We start from the raw sequence: 24,313 nt of genomic DNA, 5'->3' as shown, positions 1-24,313 counted from the left end.
TACCACAGAGTATTAACGAAAAATTGGAATTCATCTCAACTCAGAAATCCTGAGGGAAAGAGCGGAGCTAGTATGAAAATAAACCAGATGGTGAAACCACAACATTATTACCGCAGTTGGGCTTAATTGTAAAGGATAAATCCTATAGAAAGTGCATTTCCAGGAACAAAAGAACACATTTCCTGAGGTTCGAGGAAGGTTGTTAATCTACTGTAGGCTATTGCCACCTGTATCGAACAAAGCTGGTTGGGTGACATATTTTGCCTTAGGCTAGAGATCAACCATGGTGCTAACCACTTCGAAGAAATCATTTATGAATCCTACAGCCAGGATCTCAAAAGAGATGCTTTGAACAGAACTCTGTTAAATGAAATGGATATAATATGTGCATGATAAACTTCCTAAAAGTCATCAAAAGTTCCTCAAAGTTTTATATGACTCTCCATATATTTCCAGACATACAGCTGAATATTCAATTATATTTAGCTAATTGTCTTTAACAGGAAGCTAAATACTTTGACTCTCTCATGATTTGGGGTATATTAAAGAATATATTCATGACGCTAAGAACGATGATTGTGTAAATGACAAAATTTCAGCTGACAACATCCTATGAGGAGGCAGAAAAAAAAATGATGATGTCTTTTAAACACAGTATCAAAAATAACTGGTGACTTTAAAAATATGAATATTGGTACCAGACTTACATGAATATTTGTCATAAAATTCTTGAATTAAGTTCATTTTAAATATATATATAGAGATATATAGATATATATATATATATTATCTTCATCCTGCAATAAAAGGACTTGTTTATCCTGAGAAAAAGAAACAATGTAATTGCAAGGTTTATTCGTTAAACCCAAATCCTACCTTCATAGTCAAAGGCTCCCTGGAAGATACCACACATGTAAACACCAGTGGTTCTATTCCAAGGACGTATCTGTGTCAGGAAAATAAAACAAAAAGTGGTGTATGGATAATATTTTGTAATAAGATTGTTGCAAATTTCGAAAAAACAACTGACAGCGTTCTTTTTCATTTAGAGACTTTCCTCCATCTATGTAAAATCCAGTTTAACGGCACTGTGCAGTACCTTGCCGGTGGCTTCACACTGAAGACTGTCACATATTTTGTCAAACTAACAAGAAATTAGTGTGTGTGTGTGTGTATATATATATATATATATATATATATATACAGTAGAGTAGGTTGGCGTCTATCTTGGCGCAGAGTGCTCTATGTCCATTGGACAGAGCGGAATATATGTTGAGAGTTGTCTGAAGATCGCTATAACGCGTGAAACTCCGAGTTACAACTACTAGTGTTCCACTAGTCTCATCTAGTATCAACATATAAATACAGTATATATATATATATATATATATATATATATATAAATATATATATATATATATATATATATATATGTATATATATGTATATATGACCAAATAGCTACATGGCATGCACACACACGCACTTGGAATTATCATGAAAATGCTTCTTCTTAAAATTCATAAAAGATGTTTAAATTGAAATGAATTTTACTTACGAGCAGATGATATCCAAATGAATATGGTGCCTCCAGTGTAATGCGTTTTGTAGACTTCAGGGGAAAGTAAAAATTTAATTATTACCCATGATGCCATATAGGGTCATCACCTTAATATTAAAAACAAGTATTATACACCAGACTTCAAATTGAAAACATCAACAGAGAATAATTTATCTGGTATCGCCTCGCAAAATGCTACGTAAAACGGGCAAATTGCTGTACAAGTGTAAACATGTATAGCAGGTTTTTTTTACACAGGTGTACACAGGTGAAACATAGAACTTTGTTAAGGGAATGTTCAGAGCTATCAAAAGTGCTATAAAAACTTTGAGCACTAATTTTTTACTGATCAATAGAAGAAAACACTAAAGATGTTAACTAACCTAGTTCTGAAGTCAAAGTTGACTGAAACTAAGTGACTCTTAAAGAAAACAAATATTACACAACTATACATAAATACTTCTAAAAAAATACATTAAAAAAACAAATTTAACAGAATGTCAACAGGCTTATAATTAGTGATTCATAAATTGTTATATTTTACAGGAGATGAAAAGATTTATTATTAAAAAGTAAACTCTGTACTGATAGTTCTTATACTTTGAATACAAAGGTGGATCCATGTATCAAGTGTAAAAGTTCATCCAAGTTTTACTTTTGAGTTAATTAATTTCATTCATTACGAGATTTTCCAGACTTTGACCTGTGTTGACCTCAAATGACCTTGGAACAATGCAGCATACAATTTTCAGTCACGAAACCATTAAGTTGTTTCCACATTCCAAGTATGAAATGAGTTCACATATCATAGCGTGCTGGCCAATTGGCTATGGCGTCGGACTTGTGATCCAAGGATTGCTGGTCCGATTCATGCCTAGTTCGTTACGTTGTGTCCTTGGGCAAGATGCTTTATCTCACTTGCCTATCTCCACCCAGGGAGTTAAATGGGTACCTGCGAGGTAACTTGTCATTGGGCGCAGTATATAACTGCTATCGACTGGAGGGATTGTCTCTGGGACAGGTTATCATTGACCAGGGGGTCATATAACGTCTGTAAAGTGCTTTGAGACCTATCGCTGGTGTAAAGCGCTATATCAAACTCAAATATTATTAAATATTATTGTATATTGTGTGAACAAGCCACAGTGTCATGCACATACAGACACACATCCCATCACTATTGCACTAGATTCATTTTGCATCCGACAGGGAATCAAAACCTACAATGGTTACACACCCGAGGAAGATTTAACTTCAGTATATACTTACTGTGTTGTACCATTTCTCTATGTAGCTGCACCTGTCTTTATCCTCCACTATAGACCGACATGTCTTCGGTAGGCAGAGACTGCTCGCATATGCCGGTTGGCCAGTTTTACCGGAATGCAAATAAGTTTTCAATAGGGCCACTTCATATGAGAGATCTGACAAAGTCAAGGTGATATGTATGTCGTAATGTATGTCGTCCAGTTACAGAGTTGTTGACAATTGACAATTCATAATCATGGACGTTAAATATGAATGTAAGAGACTGACTTCGGTCAGCTTGCGGCTTTGATAAGCCAATGATGGCTTCTTCGCGAGTTCCTGCTTGCAGGAGGATCTAAAATACATACATACACACATACATATGAGAAGGATGTAGAACCTCATCATGTGATGTAGGATATCCAACTGACTGTTTTTTTAAGAGAGGTAGACCTATGTACTGAAACTGCCTTTCACAGCGGTAAAGATTCGGTAAATTCACAAATTTTTGTTCCATCCGAAACAAAAATTGGGAGATTGAATAATAGGCAAAATTCAACTTTATAATATATAATAATATTTTTTTAAAACGTAACATGGAAACCTTTTGGGGCTTCACCTCTACAATATTTATAGGATATGTAATTTTAGGGAATTGTGCCACTAATATTTATTGTATTTTCCAGGCAGACATGAACAGTTTGGGCTCATACTTTGACACAGGGCTAGTACAGTACTGTAGGGTTACGTGACAAATTACAATATTTGTCTTACCTGTTGCAACATCTTGCCACATAAAGGTTGTGTTCAGGCTACGAACATCTGTACTTCTGTAGCCTTTTATAGATGTTATGTTAGCTGTGAAAGAATTAAGCCCAAAAATAATTTTTAAAAAGTGTTAAATATAAGCTATGACACAATTAAGTACCAGTATATCCAACTTTTCAAATCGTTTGGCCAATCTTTGGGTGAAGTTTGCATACAAGTTACAATTTGGTTTGCACAGGGTAATATTTATTAGCATAACTTGCATACATGTGCAAGGTTGTAAAATGTTGTAACTGCTGTACACTAAGTTCCACTCACTTGCGGCAGATTAGTGTGTGATGCCTACCGTGTAAGGTGCCCACGCTAACCTGACATTAGTTCACCTAAATCCCTGCCTTACATTAGGTTACTGTATAACCTAATAATGTAACTGCTGTACATACTACTTTCCACTAGCTTATGGTAGATTAGGTTATTGTTTAACCTCATATTGTAACTGCTGTACACTAATTTCCACTAGCTTATGGTAGATTAGGTTATGTATAACCCTTAAAAGCATTGAAGGCTTGCCCCAAACCGTGTGTCGCCCTCTGAAAAAGTTAGCTTTCCGTTTGCTTGCAAGTGAAGTTTTTTTCTTGTCGCTACAAAATGCAGACAGTAATGTAAGGTGATAAGGATGAACGGTGGCCATATACAGTAACTCTGAGAAATATCTTGTAACGATATCTCATGCACTAATTTTTAATATTTTTTATATTTTTATTATTGTTATCTTTAATTAGGGTAGTCCTGCTCAGTGCAGAAGCACTTAATAGTTAATTATAACCATAAATAGTTAATTATAACCATAAATAGTTAAACATAAACTTAATATTCAACCATAAATTCATAGAAGATCATAGAAGCAGCAGTACTTACAGAATATATCTGCAGTGTCACAGGTATCATTCCCCATAAGTTTACAGGTAAAGCTTGACACTGGTTCGACAACTGCCCTCAGTGGTGTCTCCTGCAGCTCGGAGGCTGCAGCCGCCTGCAGGCCGAGATGTAAGCCAATGAGCAATGTAAACAGGTTACGATGAACTGGAGAGTACTGCGAGTTCATCGTAGTGGCAAGAACAACTGAAGGAACAAAGAAAACAATAACAGGAGATATAAAATGGGAAATTTATGCTGCCTATTTAATTTTAGAGAATTTAACTTCCACATGCATGGACATCAAAATTCTTAACACATATATATTTTTGGCCTTCCAATTAAAGACAACTTTTTGATTAAATATTTTGCCACTATAAAGCTTCCAAAGTACATTATATCAGTCAAACTGGGATAACAATTTATCAAAATATTAATAAGAAATACTTCTAGATTTACTTCATCAAATTAATTCTAAGTACATATACTGTAGTACTGTAAGTAAGTATAAGTAAATTGCGTTGATTCCAAATATAATATTCTTGTTCAGAATGCAAAGTCCAATCGAAACCATAACCCATGATCACCATGTCTAGCTGTCAATGTTTACTAACAGAGTAACAGTTTTCTTTAATTTTCAAAACATTACTCAAACGCCTGCAAGAGCAAATTAATACTTGGTGTCAGCTCCCTGACAGTAAAAATAAATGTACCCAGTGATTCAGCAACCGCCAGTAAATCAATGACTCTGTGGTCATCTTCTGGTGCATCCTTTTGAGAATTTATGCTTTCAAAAAAAGCAAGAACGGTACAATTTTAGGCCTAGGCAGAGATTGTGTTTACATTATAAATGATGATATTTAATCAGCTCCAATCTCGGGGCGAAAGGGCCAGCCTTGGGACTACAGTACAGACGTTGAACCATGATAAACAGTGTATCATCTTGTTTTGTACATGTACATTAGTATCAAAATATATTGTTTAGACTATACTGCATGTCGAAACAGTAATGTAAAATTTAGATCTGTTAAAGGGTGTGAAGACTCTAATGCCGGTAATCTGACCTAGTTTCTAATGAGGTGTAATGGAAGTGTAAGACACCACCATCGATCCCAGAAAATACACACACTACTTGCTACCGTCGGTAATTAGACACTAGTGTACAGTCAGTACATACAGCAATACGGTCAATACCCACAACACAGTGTACATAGCAGCGATGGACATCTTAGGTCTAGATAAAAGATAACAAGGTATCACGTTACATTACTGTCTGCATTTTGTAGCGACAAGAAAAAAATGTCACTTGCAAGCCACGGAAAGTTAACTATTTCAGAGCGAGGCACGCGGTTTGGGGCGAGTCTTCAATGCCTTTAAATGCCAGATACCTTAATGCCCAGTAGGCTAATTGTGAAGTTCAGCTCTACAGTAAACTGTGATATAGTTTTTATGTACATTAACTCTATCTAGACTGAACTATATATTCATTTAGCTCAAAACTTTCAAATTTCAGAAAATCAATTAAAATTAATCTCATATTTGTATGACTTCATAACTGCAAGTCATTTATTCTATACAAAACTCTTTCTGATCTTAAAGACTACAAGCATTTAACCACAATAAAGAAACGACTGTTCGACCAACCGTTAAGAACGGTGATACTACAGTAATAATACCGGGCAAGCCAGGCCGTGCCACCCTGGTTTTGTAATTATTACAGTACCTTTTGTCTCTTATTTAACCTCTTAACAAACAAATCGAGACAATACCAAAAAATATCCCACCTGAAAAACAACCTTTTATGATGTGTTCATCCTTTAAAAGTAAGCACTGTAGCTACAACAAAAAGATTCTAATATTTCCGACTTAAGTCACAAAAAAAATATCAATTCAGTTTCGTAGTTATAGAAACAAGTAGGTCTATAAACTTATTACTGAGGCATACCTTGTACTGTATGACCACACAGGCAACTTACTGTACACGCAACGATTTAAAACTCAATTTATGAAGAGGGTACAGTTATACCCACTATGCATGATATATTTACCTGTCAACCTTCCACAATTTTAGATTCCAGAATGTTATTTTCATTTTTTGGGAACCGAAATGTGAATGGTGTGGTGGTGATCGGGAAGAAAGCTCAGTAGATACCTAATTTTCACAGTACTGTATTTGGGCTACTGTATCATATTGAAAAATACTATTCAAATATGCACTGTCAAGTAGGTAGAGTAATATGTAGAGTAATGTGTACAGTAATGTGTACAGTAATATGTACAGTAATGTGCATAGTAATATGTACAGTAATATATACATAGTAATATGAACAGTAATGTGTTCAGTAATATGTACATTAATATGAACAGTAATGTGTACATTAATATGAACAGTAATGTGTTCAGTAATATGAACAGTAATACAGTATGTTCAGTAATATGTACAGTAATGTGTATAGTAATATGTACAGTAATATTATTGTACAAATTGTACCAAATTGAGAATGTTGTGATGGTGAGGAAGAAGCTCAGTTTATACCTAATTTCACAGTAGTTGGGCTACTGCATCATATTGAAAAATACTATTGAAATATGCACTGTCAAGTAGAGTAATATGTAGAGTAATATGTACAGTAATGTGTAGAGTAATATGTACAGTAATGTGTACAGTAATATGTACAGTAATGTGTACAGTAATATTTACAGTAATGTATACTGTAATGTGTACTGTATACTGTATAGTGATGTGTACAGTAATGAGTACAGTAATATACACAGTAATATGTACAGTAGAGTAAAGCTGCATGTGCCCACAAGAGTGGTGTCCTTTGAATGCGTTGTATGCATGCTTTATCCCACGGAAGGTATTCATGACTGAAAAATGTTTGTCATGTACTAGCTATAAACCTCTAGCCAAGAACATAAACCATTGAACAAAGTATATGTTACAGTATAGAAATTCCTAGTGTTTGCTGCTGTCTTTGCAAATTTGAACCATTTGCAAATTGTGTTCTTTTCTCAGCACTGTCAAAACTTCTGTTGCTTGGAGACTGCAAAAGAAAGGGGCATTGTGGACAGTTCAAAAGGAGTCCTTGCTGTAATGTAAATGTAATGATGTCAGCCAAAGTTTAACTACAGTGGTGTGGTAACGTACTGTAAGTTGAACATAATGTGTGTGAGTGGGTTGATTCTGTTCAGGATAAAGCAGAACCAGCAGCCAATACGTAGATTCAAAAAAATGGAATTAAATAAGACAGATGACGTATTGGATGCACTCTTAGCTCACAGTCTTTCATTTAATTTCCATCTTTAACTCAATTATTTTTCAGAATGCATGCAGATCGACCCTGACAGAAACCATATCACAACACAATTAATGGCTTAGCTATCGATAATGGACTTCAGATTACTATATTTCACCTTTTAAGAAATAAGGAAGGAGGTCAGGTTGTTTAGGTATACAGGGGAAGGGGTTGAAGGTTGAGGGGCGCCATGTCCTGTCCCCTTTGTGGAAGGAAAGATAATTACACATGTTTTGTATCAGATTTGGAAGTGACAATTAGCTCAACTTTGAAATAATGACTTTTTTGTCTTTCTGTGCTCAAACTGGACTTACTGCATCTTGAACGGCCAATTATCCAACTAGGAAGTTTTTCCACTGTACTGTACATACAATAATTACTACATTGTCATATAACTACAAATATAGTTATATACTACATATATAGTTACTACCTTAAAAAGTCCTTCAGGATATTTTGTATAATTTCAATCTACCCAGATGCTCACGTACTGCAAGACTCTATCAGAAGGCATGTCTTGGAATTATATCCGGATGTGTATACGTGTGCCACTGAGAGCCCCATCCTGCAAATGTTTGATATCATTATTCACTGTCTGGAATGAAGCCTGCAGTATACATACTCACCGGTAACAACGATAATCTCTTGACACAACGGGCTACCAAATGTATGTCCACACCCAGCACTGTAATATTGAGTAATCGCTCAAGGAGTACTTTGTATGCATTACACCAGATATTGTTTGTTCTGTGTTGTATATGGAATGCTTTCTCTGACTTGATCAAACCGGACACAGAAGAGAGAAAAACCACAAGAGTGCTTCTATAGATAGTATACGACACCAAAGAAATTATTGCCATGAGAAATAACAAGATTTCAGCTTTGGAATAACAGACTTTTGCAGACCTAAAAAAAAAAATCAGTCATATTGATAACTATTGGCGACTATTAAGAACAAGAAATAATATTCTATTTATATAATATTCTCCTCAGAAGAGGAAATAAAGGTGTGATAATGAAGAGACTAACATAAACAAAGAAGCCTTAAAACTTACATATTGAAATTTATCACACCTGGTTGGAAAATTTTATATCAAATCATGCGCTCAATATTTTTCTGAAATAGCCAAAAGAAAAAAAAAAGCACAAAGTAAGATTTCACAATAGAAAACAGTGTGAGCACTCCCACTACCATGACTGTACAGTATATTTGCCAGGACTTGATGTAGCCCGAGTGCCTCCCCCCACCACCCCTCCCCCATTTTTACATATATTTTTTTAAATATGTGATATAACCGGATGTTTTTCGAACGTGCAGGCTGGCACATTATTTTTTCAGATTTTTTCCAAAATTGGTAAAGTTTTTGTACCAAAAAAGGAAAATTTAAGTACACCAATGTGGTTAAAAATGAGAAATGATAGCACCATTTTGCATCTAAGCCCTTTTCGAAGAGCAAAAATTTTCAAAAAGGGGGACACTCGCCTCCCCTTATACCCCTCCCCGAGGATGGCAATCTACCGCTGCATGTGCCTGAAATGGGGACAGAAATTTGACTTTTCCCCCCCTCCCTCCAAACCAAAAAAAACAAGCTACACCCCTGATATTTGCATTACAAAATCACCACTCTGGATGTTATTGAACTTGCTCAGAGATCCAAACCATTTGTCTTGTTTTGTTTTTTTAAGGGGGGGTCCCCTTTTTGTGTCCTTTTTTTATTCATTCTGTTTTACAATTTTATTTCCTCCTTCAAGCTCACACAGGTTTGCTCGGGGAAGGGGAGGGGCCCACAGTCGTATCTAGGTAACTAAAACTCAGTACAATTGTTCAGACAAAATAAATTCTAAACAATCCACTTACCTACTGTAAAGTAGGTACAGTATATATGCTGTAGGCCTATAGATAAGAGGTCCTTCCTTTTCTCCCTTTTCGTGTTTTCCCATTTTTTCTTTCTGTTTGCTCATTCAGTTAAGTTCAATTGGAGGCAAATTTATGTAGAAATATTTTTACCATTCATTCAGATCATTTGTAAACATATACAATACAGCATATTCTACAGTAGGCTTTAGTGTTTGTGATTTGCATTCCACAGTAATTTTGAGGTCCTGTAATCTTTTGAAACTGTGCTATTATAACAACTGTACGATTCTGTGCACAAGACTAATTTCTTGACAGTTTGTTCTTTTGATTGTGATTGACTTGTTTTGTAAAAGTACCTCGAGCAGCCACTTCCTAGTTCTGATTAGGTGCTATATAAATCCACTGTATTATTATTATTATTATTATTATTAGTTTGTACAATCCCACAGTTCTTCACTGTGTACATTTAATGGTATAAAGTAACTTGCTCTACCTAAACCAAACTTGTATAGCAATTTGTGAGGCAATGACCAGACTAAACTTGATGTCTGGGAATAATTTATCCTCCAAATATTGCGTAGTAGTTTGGCATAGTTTGTATATATGCAACTTGACCATTTTGCATAGATCCATTTCGCAGGTGCGTTACTGGAGAAATTATTCCTTGGAAAAAGGTACTGCTCACACAAGTTTTGAAATGCTGCTAAAGATTATCTGAATTTCGAAAATTCTCAATTTCTCAGCATTCGATAAGAAAGAGAAAGGATTTAACTTTAATCAAATGTCATTTACAGCTTTGATTCATTTGTGACCCTGCAGTGTATTGTGTTTATGATGAATTTCATTTTTGCGCCTCCTAATTTGATCTTTTTCTTTTTGTCTTTTCCACAAATTATATATTTTACAAAGATTGAACACACATGTATGCAAGTGCTGTCATTATTATCTTCTCTCTACCCAGATGTCTTAGCAGGCTGGTATAGTCACACTGGTACAGATGCATGGTCAGTAAGGTCTTCTGGGCCTGGGGTCCATTAGGAGGCCCAGGAAAATATGGAAAGGGCCCAGAAAAAAAATATATAAACATGAGGCCATGTGACATGACTGTTCATGGCTCTGCAGTGCTATACTATCTCTATCTCTATCTATCAAATTTTCCATAGCAGAGCCTGCTGCTGAACATACATAATTTAAGAAGTATAACCTGTACTTGAATCTATGACTGTACAGTACTTGGTCTAGCAAAACATTTTCACAAAGTGAAGGCAAGATTGCTTTTCAATATCACATATATATTGAGGTTTACAGTACAGTAGCATCTCAACAGACATTTGCTCGCACATGATGCATCCGATTTATGTTTTGGTTTTTTGTGTTTTGAAAATAAAGACAATATTGGACACTTTATGTTTTTGTCTGAATTTTTCACTGCCTTTGATGCTCTCCGGGAATTAGGCCAAAATATTGTGAAAAAGGTAACATATTGTCATGATTGTGTGAGCAAATTCCTAGGGTTAAAAGGTAAATAGTAACATTATTTTAGTCTTTGAAAGTGTCTTAGATAAGACTGGTGCAAGAAAATCAAACTTCTGTTTTCAGTCCTGAAGAATGTTTCTGTGGCTGGGAGACTTCAAGCTATATGAAATATAGTTTAGTTTAGTAGAAGAAAAGGATCAGGAGGGACACTCAAGTCCCATCAAGGACCCTATAGGAGAGGGGGGAAAAAACTGAAGACACAAACACTCAGACCCAATTACAATGCTTAAAGCACGCTTGTCCAAAGCATTCTTAAACCCATTCACACTACTTGCACAACTTTCTCAGGCAAACCATTCCACTCATTCACAACCCTATTAGAAAAAAAGTAATTATGCCGAATATTAATCCTACTTTGTGAATTTTGGAGTTTAAGACAATGACCTCTGGTTCAACTACTATTAGCAAACATGAAAAAGTTGGTGAAGGATAAATTGTCAAAACCATGTATACACAATCTTGAAAACCTGAATCAAGTCCCCACGTAACCTCCTAAGCTCCAGTGTGGTGAGATTCAACAGTTGTAACCGCCTATAATAAGGAGCACTCTTTTAGGAACTATAACTAGAAACTATAACTACAAATTTAAGTTGCTGAAGAAAATATTGTTATTTGTCTACCACTCATGAAACAGTGCCTGCCCTCTTCAAAACAAACATGTACACCATTACTTACTGTATAAGTAATTATAAGTCACAACCACCAGAAATGAAAGATATATACTGTAAACAAAGCTTTGATGATATAATTTTAGCACAAACCATATCTGTTAGGAGTTTGAAATCTGAAGGTTTCCTTGTTGATGTAGTTGTTCTCTGTAATTGGTTTTATATGAAATGACCATTGAACTCCACTACAAACAGTAAGACTTACTCATTGAGAGAAATCCTCATACAGTTTCAGAAGCATAGAAGTTTCGCTTTCTAAATTGTGTTTACAAAGTTTACAGAGTATAACCTCTACACCTACCTCAAATGACCTTTGACATCTAACAAAACAAACAGGTTCACCTACATAGCATAAATGTGGCAAGCTATGACATATATATTTGATTCAGTACCCTTCTTTATTATTTTCGCGAGGTTTCCAAACTTTTACCTTACAACAATTCGTTGAACATCTATACACAACATGAGACATCCTCAGCAAACTATCCCTTCTTAAAATGTTGCAATTTACAACTTTTACAAAGTACTGTATGTACACTTTGACTAGATATCTGACTGACCTCAATGACATTTGACCTCCAACAAAAACAATTCTGTTCGTCAACACAATGTGGCATTCACATACAATACTACACCCAAGTTTCCTTTTCAAAGTCATGGTTTTTAATATTTGTCCTCTGATGACCTCAAATGACTTTAGACCTCCAATAACACGTACTACTATGTAGGTCCATCTACTGTACATACCAAATGACATTCGACCTCTACTACAATTGGTGCACATAAATACTACTCAGTATGGGATATCTGAATACCAAGTATGGTTAATTCAAGTTTTTGTTCTTGAGATACAGTACCATGTTTACAACTTTAGCTAGGTACGTGTCACATACGCCAGAAACACACACGAACACATCAAAACCAAAACTTTAGGGCAAATGTAACTTACGATGTCACTAATTGTCATCGCCAAACAACAACGAATCAACAATGTGTAACTTACCGAAAGTTCAGCTGTTGTGTGGAAATGCTCACAATGAAACTTCGTTTACTTTACATAAACCTGTCTTCGGCGCCAATATGTGGCCTAAAAGCTAGTACAAATATTTTACGGTACATTCGACGCTAGTTCAACTTGTCGAGGTGAAAATGTCAAGTAACTGCTGGAAACCACACAAACAAAAACGTATAACTGTGAGATGGGAATGTCACGATAGTATACTGTGGATCTCAGCTCTTTGGAGTCATTCCGAGGGCACAGCTAACACTAACAGTAGTATCTAGATGCAAAGAAACCTGAAGTAGTTTCTGTACGAGAACGTGACTTTGGAAAGTCAAAGACAATTTGAGAGAGTATTTTGACCATTGATTATGGCCATATTATCCCAATTTCAACTGCGAAATATTTTCAAATATTTTCAAGTCTTGCCAAGTTACCAGCTAGTGTAGAAGACAATCAACACTCTGCCTACCTCCGTTGACTCCAGTGTTGCGAACTAAGTCAATGGTTTTACTGTATAAAAGTAGCTAATACACTTATCACGTATCGAATGACACAATGAACGCTAATGACAGTGGTATGAATCACCCGCTCGTCGCATGCCTCAGGACCGCAAACGTAAGTGTACGCCCTCTTCTCTGGTGAAAAACTTTTGTTCAAAAGTAGGTGAAAAGACTTCGAACCCTCAAAGATTAATGGGCAATAATTGAAACGGCAGCACGGGTCTTAATTTTATACTTATAAGGACCGAGACTTTGTGTTCAAGGGGCGCAAACACACCAATTTCAATCGGAAGAGTGCTAACATAAGGTGGAATTTATCATTCTGTTGCAGTGATATGTGCAAGCGTCACTGCATAAGCAGTGCTGAGGGCCTAAATTACATACGTTTTCAAAACACGGCCTGATATACGTCCGTCTTTCCTTCATCCCCACCACCCCACCCCCTCCCCAAGCCCACCCTCCCTGAACCAGATGCTTCATTGGAGACAGAAGAACATAGCGATTACAAATGGTGCATAAAATTCGTGTTGAAAAAATTTGGTTATATTTTTCGGGCAATTCGTTACAGCCCCCCCCCCCCCCCGCCCAATCAAATTGAGCTCCTACGCCTACGAATATATAGACCACTTTTCTGCAACTGTCGACGGCAGGGTAGTGGAAGTGGGGTCTTGCAATTTACCTCCCTGCGCTGGAAGGGTACCAGCTCCTCACGACACTGTTATTAAACATAACGGGGAGGTACTCTAAAAGGAGTTAAGCTTTTGGCCTACTTGACAGGTCCGTCTGTTGAGTGGAAATGTGATCGCCTACCATTGTAGGGTATGTTAATCTTCAGTGAAGGAATTACAGCACGAACATCTAGTATTCGCGAGAGGGTTGCACTCAAATTGTTCCTTTGTTTTACTTGTGAACAATATGTTTGCAGTATGGTGAGGTAGTGCGAACAATCACTGGTCCTCGTTAATAACTCCTTTGCTCAGGCGAGGAGGGGGTGGGGGGAGGGGGGTTACTAGGCGAAAAGCACATGACAGTTTAAGCCTTGTTTCTATTTTTATTCTTGTGCTATATTCAGAGGAAGGTTTCTCTCTATACAGCCTGCTTTTCCAAACATTTCAATCATATTATTCGCAATATATGTATATATATATATATATATATATATATATATATATATATATATATATATATATATATATTTATATATTTATATATTACAATAATATATATAGATATTATATTACAAATAATACAAAAACAACAACGTGCTATATATCCTAACCTCACAATATAATTAGTGTCTTTACTTCAGTGTGAATTTTAGAATCACACGGAGCTATGCATGCAAGCTTAAGGCCTGAGTTGTCCTTAAATTATATCAACTCTATAAGAAAGAATTTCAACCCCTTATTGAAGTGTAATGTAGCATAGCAAATGATAACCTCAAGAAAGAAACACAAGAAAACCTTGGTACGATTAACGGTATCAATGGCGATAGAATAACCGCATAAGTCGTATTACAATTAGCTAACAGTCTGTAGCAACAAAGATGGATTTAACTGATAACAGTCGATAAGTTTGTGACAAATAAGTGAGTTAATCTTCCAATTGACGTGTCTGTGAGAGTAAACTTGAACCAAATCGTAACTAACTAAACAAAGTGACTATAAAATGACCCTCCAAAAAACTAGTGCTAGGTAATTACCTCGGCAAGAGCCGTGCCTTGCACGGCTCGCACAGGAGTTTCACTCTGTCCACGCAATGCTAGATATGCTAAAGCGACCACACAGCTGATTCAAAAACTTATAAGACAAAATCGTTCTGTGCCGGTATAGCAGTAGGTCGATGTTTCACGGGAGACCAAATATACTTATAATCCAGGATAAACTGTGTTGGGGAGACTAGGATAATATGTACCAGAATACAGTGACAGGGGAGACGAAATATACTGCCACACCGGCAGCTTTTAAGATATTTTTTATTTACACAGTGTTCATGCCTATATCTATATTATACCGTATGCAATATATGAAGGAACCTTTGTGATCATAATGTTATACCAACATGCAACAAACTTGAGAAAGGAAGCCATTTTCTGAAGTTTGGTATAATCAATCGTTGTTTCTTCCACGTCCCTTTGCAGTCACATTAAATTAGCAAATAATAGACGAGTCGGCGAAACAGATAGCCTAACGGCTTGTAATGTGAAGGTAAAGGAAAATAGAATCGTGGGTTAAGTACTGTTTGATTACCGGTACACTATAGTGTCCCGGTAATCAAACCCACGATTCTGTTGCTGTATTGTATATGTTGCTGACAGTGTTAAGACAGCTTCGAACAGTTGGCTGCTCCGCAGTGATAATAAAATCAAATACCGTACAGCCATGTTCAACTTTGCTACTTTCAAATTCAAAGTAACTTAATTGTTCATTGGCAAATATTACAAGTGCGTGACTAATTGAATGGTTTCTGGTGCGAGTTTCAGTTCTATAATAACAGGTTTTCCTTCGCTTGGGTGCCCCATGTTTTCTGTAACAGATACCGGTATAGGCAACATGTTTAATGTTAGGTAGGGTGGTACCAACGGGCAGGAGTCAGATGTACGTTGTATAGAAAATGCAGCCGATGCCAGCGTGAACATTATTGCCCAGAGGCTTATTGGGAAATGAGGGGTGGGGGAGGGCCGGACACAGCCACCGGTTCCGGGAATGATCGGTTGAACGCATAGGCGTAGTAGCCTAAGTTGATTTGGAGGGGGGGGGGGGGGCTGTAACGACTTGCCCTAAAAATAAAAGCAATATTTTTCGCGCCCATTCGCGCGCGTTCAACATCTTAATGTGCATATAATATAGGCATTCATCGGTTATTGCATCACATGCCAATAACATACAATCATTTTCCGTGTAATTACCCTTCCACATTGGTTACAATTATTGGTCGTTACAATAATAATGAATATAATATTATAAGTTTAACCATTGAAAAACACATTGCAAATGATTTCTCTTTCAGTATAGGTGCCCGAATAATTCTCAGCAAATTGCCCGAATTTTCACAAAAACTTTTGGTGGGGGGGGGGTGCAGCCCCCTCCCGCCTCCTACGCCTATGGTTGAACGGAAATAATGGAGTCTGCACAAGACGTGTCATCTCGTTTAAAGCTGCATTTTGTGTATTTAAGATGAATATGTCATCATTACATTGTTTGTACAGAATATCAAAATGTATACAACCCAAACTTATGGGGAGCAAATCGGAAGTGTTGGGACGCCGGTTCAGGATTTTTCCAGAATTTGTCAACTTACCTTTAATGCGTTCTGAGTATCGATTCTGAGGGATGGGGTTCTGGGGGGTCGTGGCTCAGTCTTCATCGATGTTCGAAGTAGCCACCGAAGTGGCCTAAAGAAAACCCTGATCGCTGGTTTCATGGGCTATTCCGGTGGCTAAAGTTGATTTCTTCAAAACAATATAGTCGCCTGAAATGTTTTTGCATCTCCAGGTCGAAACATTATCATATCATAGCTTTTGTTTTTTGAACACACATGAGTTTGTCAAATTTAATGATGTTAAGGGAATGCATCTGGCAAGAGCAGAAGTTATTTATAGCGTACGCTGTCGTCACAATTTAACGGAAAATGTCTTGGTTTATTGTCTTACTAAAATTTCCAGTAATTTATCCACAGATTGAAATAGTATCTCTACAAAACTGAATTTGTTTGAATTATAAGCAAAGAGAACATGGGCAACTAAGCCATCATTCAAAATGTATCACATGTCAAGGTTATTTACAGAAGGTTATTTACAAGGATATTTACAGAAGGTTATTTATGATAGGGAAGTATATGCTTTGAAAGAACATCTACACATCACATACTATACCTTTAGTACCTTCTGTGTTCCACTTTCTGGAGTAAGAGAGAATTTAGCCTGTTTCAACGTTGCTTAAATTCAATGCACAATATCTCGAGTTAGGGACAAGATATTTAGATAAAGAGTGCGAAGTAAAGAAGTTGAATATTTTTCTTCTCAAGGTAAGCGTTACACTTATTGTCTGCCACCAGGAACACTACAACTCTTTTCACTGAACCAATAGATGGCAGCAGATAACATTATTATATGTGGCATGACAACTAAAGCAGGATATACGAACTGCTCTCTAATGGTGTCAACAAACAACTTTGTCAGGGTTGCACCTTCGTTTTGTAATTTCTTATATTGAGTGCGACCTCCACCGAAGTAAAGAACGGCAGTATCAACTGCAACTGTGATCTGTACAAGTAGACACATATATGCATGTTCGCACGGCATATTACCCTGCAGACTGTAGTACAAGAACTAGGACGTACTGTATGCAGTGTGGGATAAAATAGTATACTGAGGTGTATTTACGTACGGAGGTATGATGAGAAGGATATCTAAAGCTTGCCTACGTCTTACTCTTTATGACTGGTGAAACGCATAAACTGCATTAGTAAGGCTCGTAAGATTTGCTCCCAGTGTATTTGTGTGTGAACGAGTGGTCTACTAAACCAGAGGCTACCTGTTCACTGGGTCAAAACTTGAAAATTTGTATGGTACTTGTGAATGTGAGTATGTTTTTATAACAGCCTAACGTAGACCCTATGCTTGGCTCGCTATAGATAAACCTACACTGTACTACTAGAGTGGGCCTATCATAATGTTACTAGCCTAGTATTACTAGCCCTGTATGCTATAGAAGTCGGTATTGTAACTTAAGTCAAACTTAACTTAGGCTACTTTTCCCGTTATACTGCTGTTGCAATGTTGCTTCAGTCTGCCTGTTGTATTTGTAGTGTAGGCTGTATAGGCCTAATGTTACTTGTTGGGCCCAAGTCTTAGCCTAGGCCCCTCGGCCTTAAATAGGAAGATTGAAGATTCAATCCATGGCCAGCCAGCAGAAATCCACAGTTTTCCCATCAGAAGTGGTCTTCCAAATTGTAAACAATCCAAAATGTGCTGAAACTGTATTAAATTGGATATCCAATATCACTTGTGCAAATACTGTAATGTGAGTTTGAAGCCTGCCAGCTTCCACCACATATGCATTTATGTAGTAGAAGCTGCCTTCCAGACGGACTACTATTATCATCAAATGGATATAAAAAAATTGTCTTCATTAAACACAGTCACATTTATGTTTAAATATGTATTTTCCAGATCATTTATATTTGGATGTCTTGCAAGTAGAACTCTTCGGGGAGATGGCTGGTGCTCCTCACCATAGAAATTTCAGACAGCAGCAGCTCGTTGAGGAACAACCAAGCCGATCCGATGAAACGACCCCACCACAGAATCACAACAGTAGCAACCCGCAAGCACCCGCCGGTGATAACAATCTCCGATTACCAGGGCTCAATGATCTCTACGATGCATTGCCAGTAGCTCCTGAACAAGTCCCATTGGTCCGGAGGGGTGGCAGAAGTATACAGTATAACTGGCAGGCCACAAAAGTCTCCACGAAGGAACGCCTACTGTACATGTTTAATAATGAGATCCTCAGTGACGTTCACTTCATCGTTGGGAGGGGCACAAACGTCCTGAGGGTCCCCGCCCACAAGTTTGTACTCTCTGTCGGCAGTGCCGTGTTTGATGCTATGTTCAATGGGGGCATGGCCACATCCGCCAGCGAAGTGGATCTACCGGACGTAGAACCGGTCGCATTCTTGTCGCTACTGAAATTTCTTTACACGGACGAAGTGCAGATTGGTCCAGAAAGCGTCATGACCACACTGTACACTGCGAAAAAGTATGCGGTGCCCTCTTTAGAGACGGCGTGCGTGGAGTTCTTGAAGAAGAACCTCTCCGCGGACAATGCTTTCATGCTGTTGACACAGGCCCGCCTATTCGACGAGCCCCAGCTGGCGAACCTGTGTCTGGAAATGATCGACAAGCACACGAACGAGGCTCTGTTAGCGGAAGGGTTCACGGATATCGATCTGGCGACGCTCAAGGTCGTCCTGGAGAGAGACACGCTCGGAATCAAGGAGAGTAAACTCTTCACCGCAGTGATCAGATGGGCGGAGCACGAAGTGACCCGAACGAATCTGGAACTGACGCCAGAAAACAAGCGCAAAGTCCTGGAACCCGCTCTCAATCTGATTCGATTCCCGCTCATGCCGGTAGAGGAGTTTGCGAGCCAAGCCGCTCAATCTGGTATCCTAACGGACAAGGAAGTGGTGAATCTGTTCCTGCATTTCACGGTCAACCCGAAACCGCCGACGGAATTCCCGTCCAACCCCCGTTGTTGCCTGACGGGGAAGGAACAGACTCTGTCGAGGTACCGTATGGTGGAGAGCCGATGGGGTTACAGCGGAACCAGTGACAGGATCAGGTGAACGTTCTTGAGCAAGCACCCAGTATTATTATTGTATTTCTAAATTACTTCTCATTCTGTCGACAAGTTCACCAATTCCACTGATTAGTTTTCAAGCAGCTGAGTTATGTTTGTAGCATTCAGTACTGTAGACTTATGACTAAAGATATAGACAAAATGTCGATATTCCATTGTGACATCGTTATTATGCAAAGCAAACTTATTCATCAGAAAACTAGGCTTTGCTTAGTTATTCCTACTTAAATTACAATATTTTCATAGCAGTTGCTACTCTGTCCACCCTACAGTCCTTGCATTCAAGAGATTGTTGCTCAGTAAACTCACTGAAGTTTTAGTGAACTGTAAAATATGCTCCCAAAAGCTTAGTCACAGTCACATGGTGACCTCAAATATGTAGTCCATCCTTTTCCAGTTGGACAGCATTAAAGGTTGGATTTTATAAATGTTACATGTGGTCTAGTGTCATGATGGTTTTTGGAAATTACTTTGTGATTCCATACAAAGGAGAACATCTATGTCACTGTTTGCATGCTTAAGTGATAACTAAATTTGGGTTTAAGAAGTGTGTTTCCTCATTTTTAACACCTTTTAAAAGGACCAGCTTGAAAAACATAAAACCAAAATCCTTTTTTATTGTTGCAGGTTCAAGTGTAATGTTATGATGGAGTAAAATGTGTTATCACTTAAGACTTAATAACCGTAATTTGTTTTACGTTCTCAGGTTCCGGGTCAACAAAAGGATCTTTGTGGTTGGGTTTGGTCTTTATGGATCTATCCACGGTCCCGCGGACTATAGTGTCAAAATTGAGATCATCCATTCTGATTCCGGGGAAGTGCTCGGTCAGAACGATACAGCCTTCAGCTGTAACGGCTCGGATTCCACCTTTCGAGTCATGTTCAAGAATCCAGTGGAAGTCGGGCCTAACATGGATTACATTGCCAGTGCAACCCTGAAGGTGAGGTTTTACAGAGAAGACTTGTCCATAGGGCAGTTTATACTCAGTACATCTTATTCCAGCTTCAAATAGGAATCATGTTAGTCATGGCCACTACAAAATAAGTCACGTCATAGTTGGTTTTACAGTATTTCTTTACCTTGTCCAAAATGGGCAAGGACGTTAGTCTCAATCAGGGTTATCAGATGACCTGAAAGTTAAATGGTTCCTTGTAACACCTTTAACCAAGTCCAGAACCACAAACACACTCCCATTGCTGTTAAAGTGCAAACAAAACACTGGTTGTTTTTTCTCTCAAGCTGGAAGATAATTTAGTAGCTAATTGAAGTCTGGAAGACATACAGTGTGAAGACAGATAAATCATAGTTAGAATCGTTGTTAGTTAAAACATTATATGGTGATGTGCTGGAGAAGGAGACCCTTGGCTTTAACACAAATCAAGTGAAATCCATCGATTCCAACAGACAACTTTGTATGCTTCAAGAATTCCTTAACATCTGTCATTTATTTTTGCAGGGCCCTGACTCGCATTACGGCACTCACGGGGTGAAAAGGATCGTCCACGAGTCGGTCTCCAGTGAGAGGGTCGTTTTCAACTTCTCTTTGGCCATGGGGAACAACAATGGAACTTCTGTGGAAGACGGTCAGATACCAGAATTGATATTCTACACCTGAGGGTCAAATGTGTTAATGGTTGTGGAAACCCCAAATCACTGTGAAATAATCTTTGAGTGGTGCTTTACACAGAGTCTCAGCTGGCTTCCGGGCACTCTTGTAGTTGATAGCACCATTGGCCGATGGAATACTTTTTCTTAAGGTGTCATCTGGAACATTGTTTAAACTTGTCGGTCAAACATCAGTCGACGAAAAACAGCTGTTGTAACTCATCTTTCTCGTATTTTCATTGCTTGGTATGTATAAACATAGTTAAGAGAGAGTTGTATTCAATGTAGATTTCATAGTTTGGGTGAGGTGTATTAAAATAAAGCACCCCACTGTCCGTCACGACGAGAGAAGATGGCCTTGAAGATGGAAGTAGTTAAACGTAGGGATTCAAAAGAGCAATCTTATCTAAACATATCTTAAACATGAAAAGTAAAGTACATCTCAAGCCTAGTTTATTAAGCTATTATTCAATTGTACAGACTGCATTTGCTTGATATATGTTCTTTATTAGGAACATGCTGTTTTTATAATGATATAAGATTTCTGGCTTAAAAATGCTTGATTTATTGGGCTGTTAATTTCTTACCAACTTCTTGCATTGCTTGAGAGTTATTACAAAAGCTTAAAAGTAAAATTGTCACGTTAAATGTTGATGAATCGACAGTCAGTGTTTTAAGGTTTTCTTCTTTGTTAAATTCTGGTGTTAATGTTGTGTCTTCAGAAGGGTAATGCTTGCCACAATCTATATCTGTTTTTTTTTGGGAGGGGAGGGGGGCGTGAGAAAGTCTTTTATAGCAGTCATAGGATGTCTCTGGAACACCTTTGGACACCTTTAGACAAATAACCAATCTTCATGTCAAATGTGAAATAAGTGACAAGGTGGTCCTGTTTGCATTCATATCAGAATAGAAAACTGACTTGGAGCACATTTGTTTTTATCTGAAGTCACTGGTCTGAATCCTGTCTTACAAGTTCCAGTAGTATCAAATTTCTCATGTTTTCCTTTGAAATTATTACAATTTCTTCATCATAATTGAAATTTGTGACACATAGTCTGTTAGTCAGGGATTGAGCAATGTCAGTGCTCTGTTGTGCTCAGAGTGATACTTGGTAACTTTAAAGGTCAACTTGATTGTCAATTGGAAATGATAACATTCGCCACCTCATAGTTCAATGTTAAAACTCACGTACAAATCATTTAGTTTCCTTTCCATTTTATGTTTAAAATGTAATGGTTACTTTTTCTTCACAATTTGAATCGGGATAAAGTTCTTAGAAGGTTAGTTTAAATGGTATCTATTCTGTCAATGTCTATATTAGGAATGTAATAAATTAACGTTAAGGGTCGCCATAGTAATGAATGAGTAAGTTAGTGCAAAAATGAACTGCCTTTTGACCTTCAAACCAAAGCTTGATTGTTTCAATGTTGACCAATTCCATGATTTGACTAAAACTTGAAAGCTTGGATATCACAAGAAGTTTAGAAGACTGAAGATATTGGAAACCTGATAATACTCCAAGTTGTTTTTAATCTTAAATTGTTTCAGAAACTAAGAAAGAACGGATCAGTTACTGAGTTTTGTAGCCAGTGAACCAATCAACTGTATACTTGTTTCTGAATTCGCAAACTTCAGAACCATAGCAAAGGTATTTCACCTTACATTTGGAAGGAAAAAAATTTGTCAGAACATGAACATCTCTGGATGGTTCACTTTCAAAACGATTGTAACATTATTTTCCTAAATTATAGTCTGGTAACTGATTGGAGATCAATGACCATTATACTCAGAAGACCATTGCTGCATTGTGTGACATTCCTACACACGATTACATTTACTCTTATAACAAAGTAACAAGACTCGGATAGAAATTTGCATGTTGCACCTACAGCAGATCGGAAATATATGAACATAGTAAAAGTTTGCCCTCTGACAGGAATGATTAAATCATTTCTAACACAAGTATGGATTTGGCTTTCAGAGATTTGCTGTGTGTGCAGACAGGTATAGCCTGGTATCTATGCAGTGGCGGAGCTAGGGGTATTAGTCAGGAGGGGCAAGAATGATCTGTAGGGGCGCTTTCGACACTAAGCGGAGCGCCACCACAGGTTGGCCAAATTACACAACAAAATGTGACAAATGTCAATAGGTAGATGAGAGCGCAATAGAAAAGTCAATAAATCGTGAATAAGTAAAAAGTGGTAAAGAGCTGAAAAGGGCGCCAGCAGTCCATTTGAGTCCGTCAGGGGGGCATCCGCCCCCCTGACTGTATGGACGCTCCGCCACTGTGTCTATGTATGTATGTATGTATGTATTTTAGATCCTCCTGCAAGCAGGAACTAGCGAAGAAGCCATCATTGGCTTATCAAAGCTGCAAGCTGACCGAAGTCAGTCTCTTAGATTCATATTTAACGTCCATGATTATGAATTGTCAACAACTCTGTAACTGGATGACATACATTAATCTTGGAGTGACTCAAACTCGGGACCTAATAATTGAAAGGCACCGGCGTTAACCACTGAGCTAACACTCCTGAGCTAACACTGAGCTAAAACTCCTATTCCCTTTCCAAGGGACTTGATGAAATATCATCAAAACCACAGAGATCTGCTTGTGTTCAGATGATCACAGTCTCGATGTAAGGGGAGTGAGGCTGAGAGTGGATCAATTAAGTTGTTTTAGTTTTTGTGCCCAGGTTCCCCATCTTGGGTGACTTTTCTTAAAGAGTGATATCATGTGAAAGTTCAAAAGTAACATAAAAAGTTGAGTTTTCAGCAGCGTCATTTAATTATAATATGTGCAAAAGTCTAGAACTGAATCAAATTAAACTTGATGTTTTTTTCTTCAATAGTAGATAAATCAAATTTAACAGTGATGTTGACTTGGTTACCATAGTGACTTTAAATACGAATGACAAAAAAGAAACACTTTTATACCGTCTGTACAAAAATGATAGGGTAGTAGTTAATGTGTACAAATTTCTTT

The 24,313-nt window shown here is 37.6% G+C and overlaps 2 protein-coding genes across 3 annotated transcripts in view; one reads left to right on the top strand and one right to left on the bottom strand.

The window, feature by feature from the left end:
* LOC139979053 (uncharacterized) overlaps positions 1-15,082 on the bottom strand; it is a 35,587-nt gene extending 20,505 nt beyond the window's left edge. The window contains exons 1-6 of the mRNA XM_071989696.1: positions 15,059-15,082; positions 4,496-4,699; positions 3,584-3,667; positions 2,831-2,985; positions 1,559-1,612; positions 877-946 (exon numbers count right to left, since the gene is read on the bottom strand). Of these exons, the coding sequence (XP_071845797.1) occupies positions 877-946; positions 1,559-1,612; positions 2,831-2,985; positions 3,584-3,667; positions 4,496-4,682 (550 nt within the window). The 5' untranslated portion in view covers positions 4,683-4,699; positions 15,059-15,082. The remainder of the gene's footprint in view (positions 1-876; positions 947-1,558; positions 1,613-2,830; positions 2,986-3,583; positions 3,668-4,495; positions 4,700-15,058) is intronic.
* A 2,432-nt stretch (positions 15,083-17,514) lies between these two features.
* On the top strand, positions 17,515-23,590 carry LOC139979056 (BTB/POZ domain-containing protein 2-like). 2 transcript variants are annotated; one of them, XM_071989702.1, is made up of 4 exons: positions 17,515-17,748; positions 18,530-19,703; positions 20,428-20,662; positions 21,179-23,590. In XM_071989702.1, exons 2-4 carry the CDS (start codon positions 18,574-18,576, stop codon positions 21,335-21,337), a joined length of 1,524 nt encoding a protein of 507 aa, XP_071845803.1. In that variant the 5' UTR covers positions 17,515-17,748; positions 18,530-18,573; the 3' UTR covers positions 21,338-23,590. The 2 variants fall into 2 exon arrangements, with proteins under 2 accessions (XP_071845803.1, XP_071845802.1); XM_071989701.1 differs by having other exon boundaries at positions 17,517-17,937.
* The last annotated feature ends 723 nt before the right edge of the window (positions 23,591-24,313 follow it).

Source organism: Apostichopus japonicus, chromosome 13 (assembly GCF_037975245.1).
Source record: "Apostichopus japonicus isolate 1M-3 chromosome 13, ASM3797524v1, whole genome shotgun sequence".
Classification (NCBI taxonomy): domain Eukaryota; kingdom Metazoa; phylum Echinodermata; class Holothuroidea; order Aspidochirotida; family Stichopodidae; genus Apostichopus; species Apostichopus japonicus.
The sequence above is the reverse complement of the archived record's forward strand: the minus strand, read 5'-3'. Positions and strand labels throughout refer to the sequence as shown.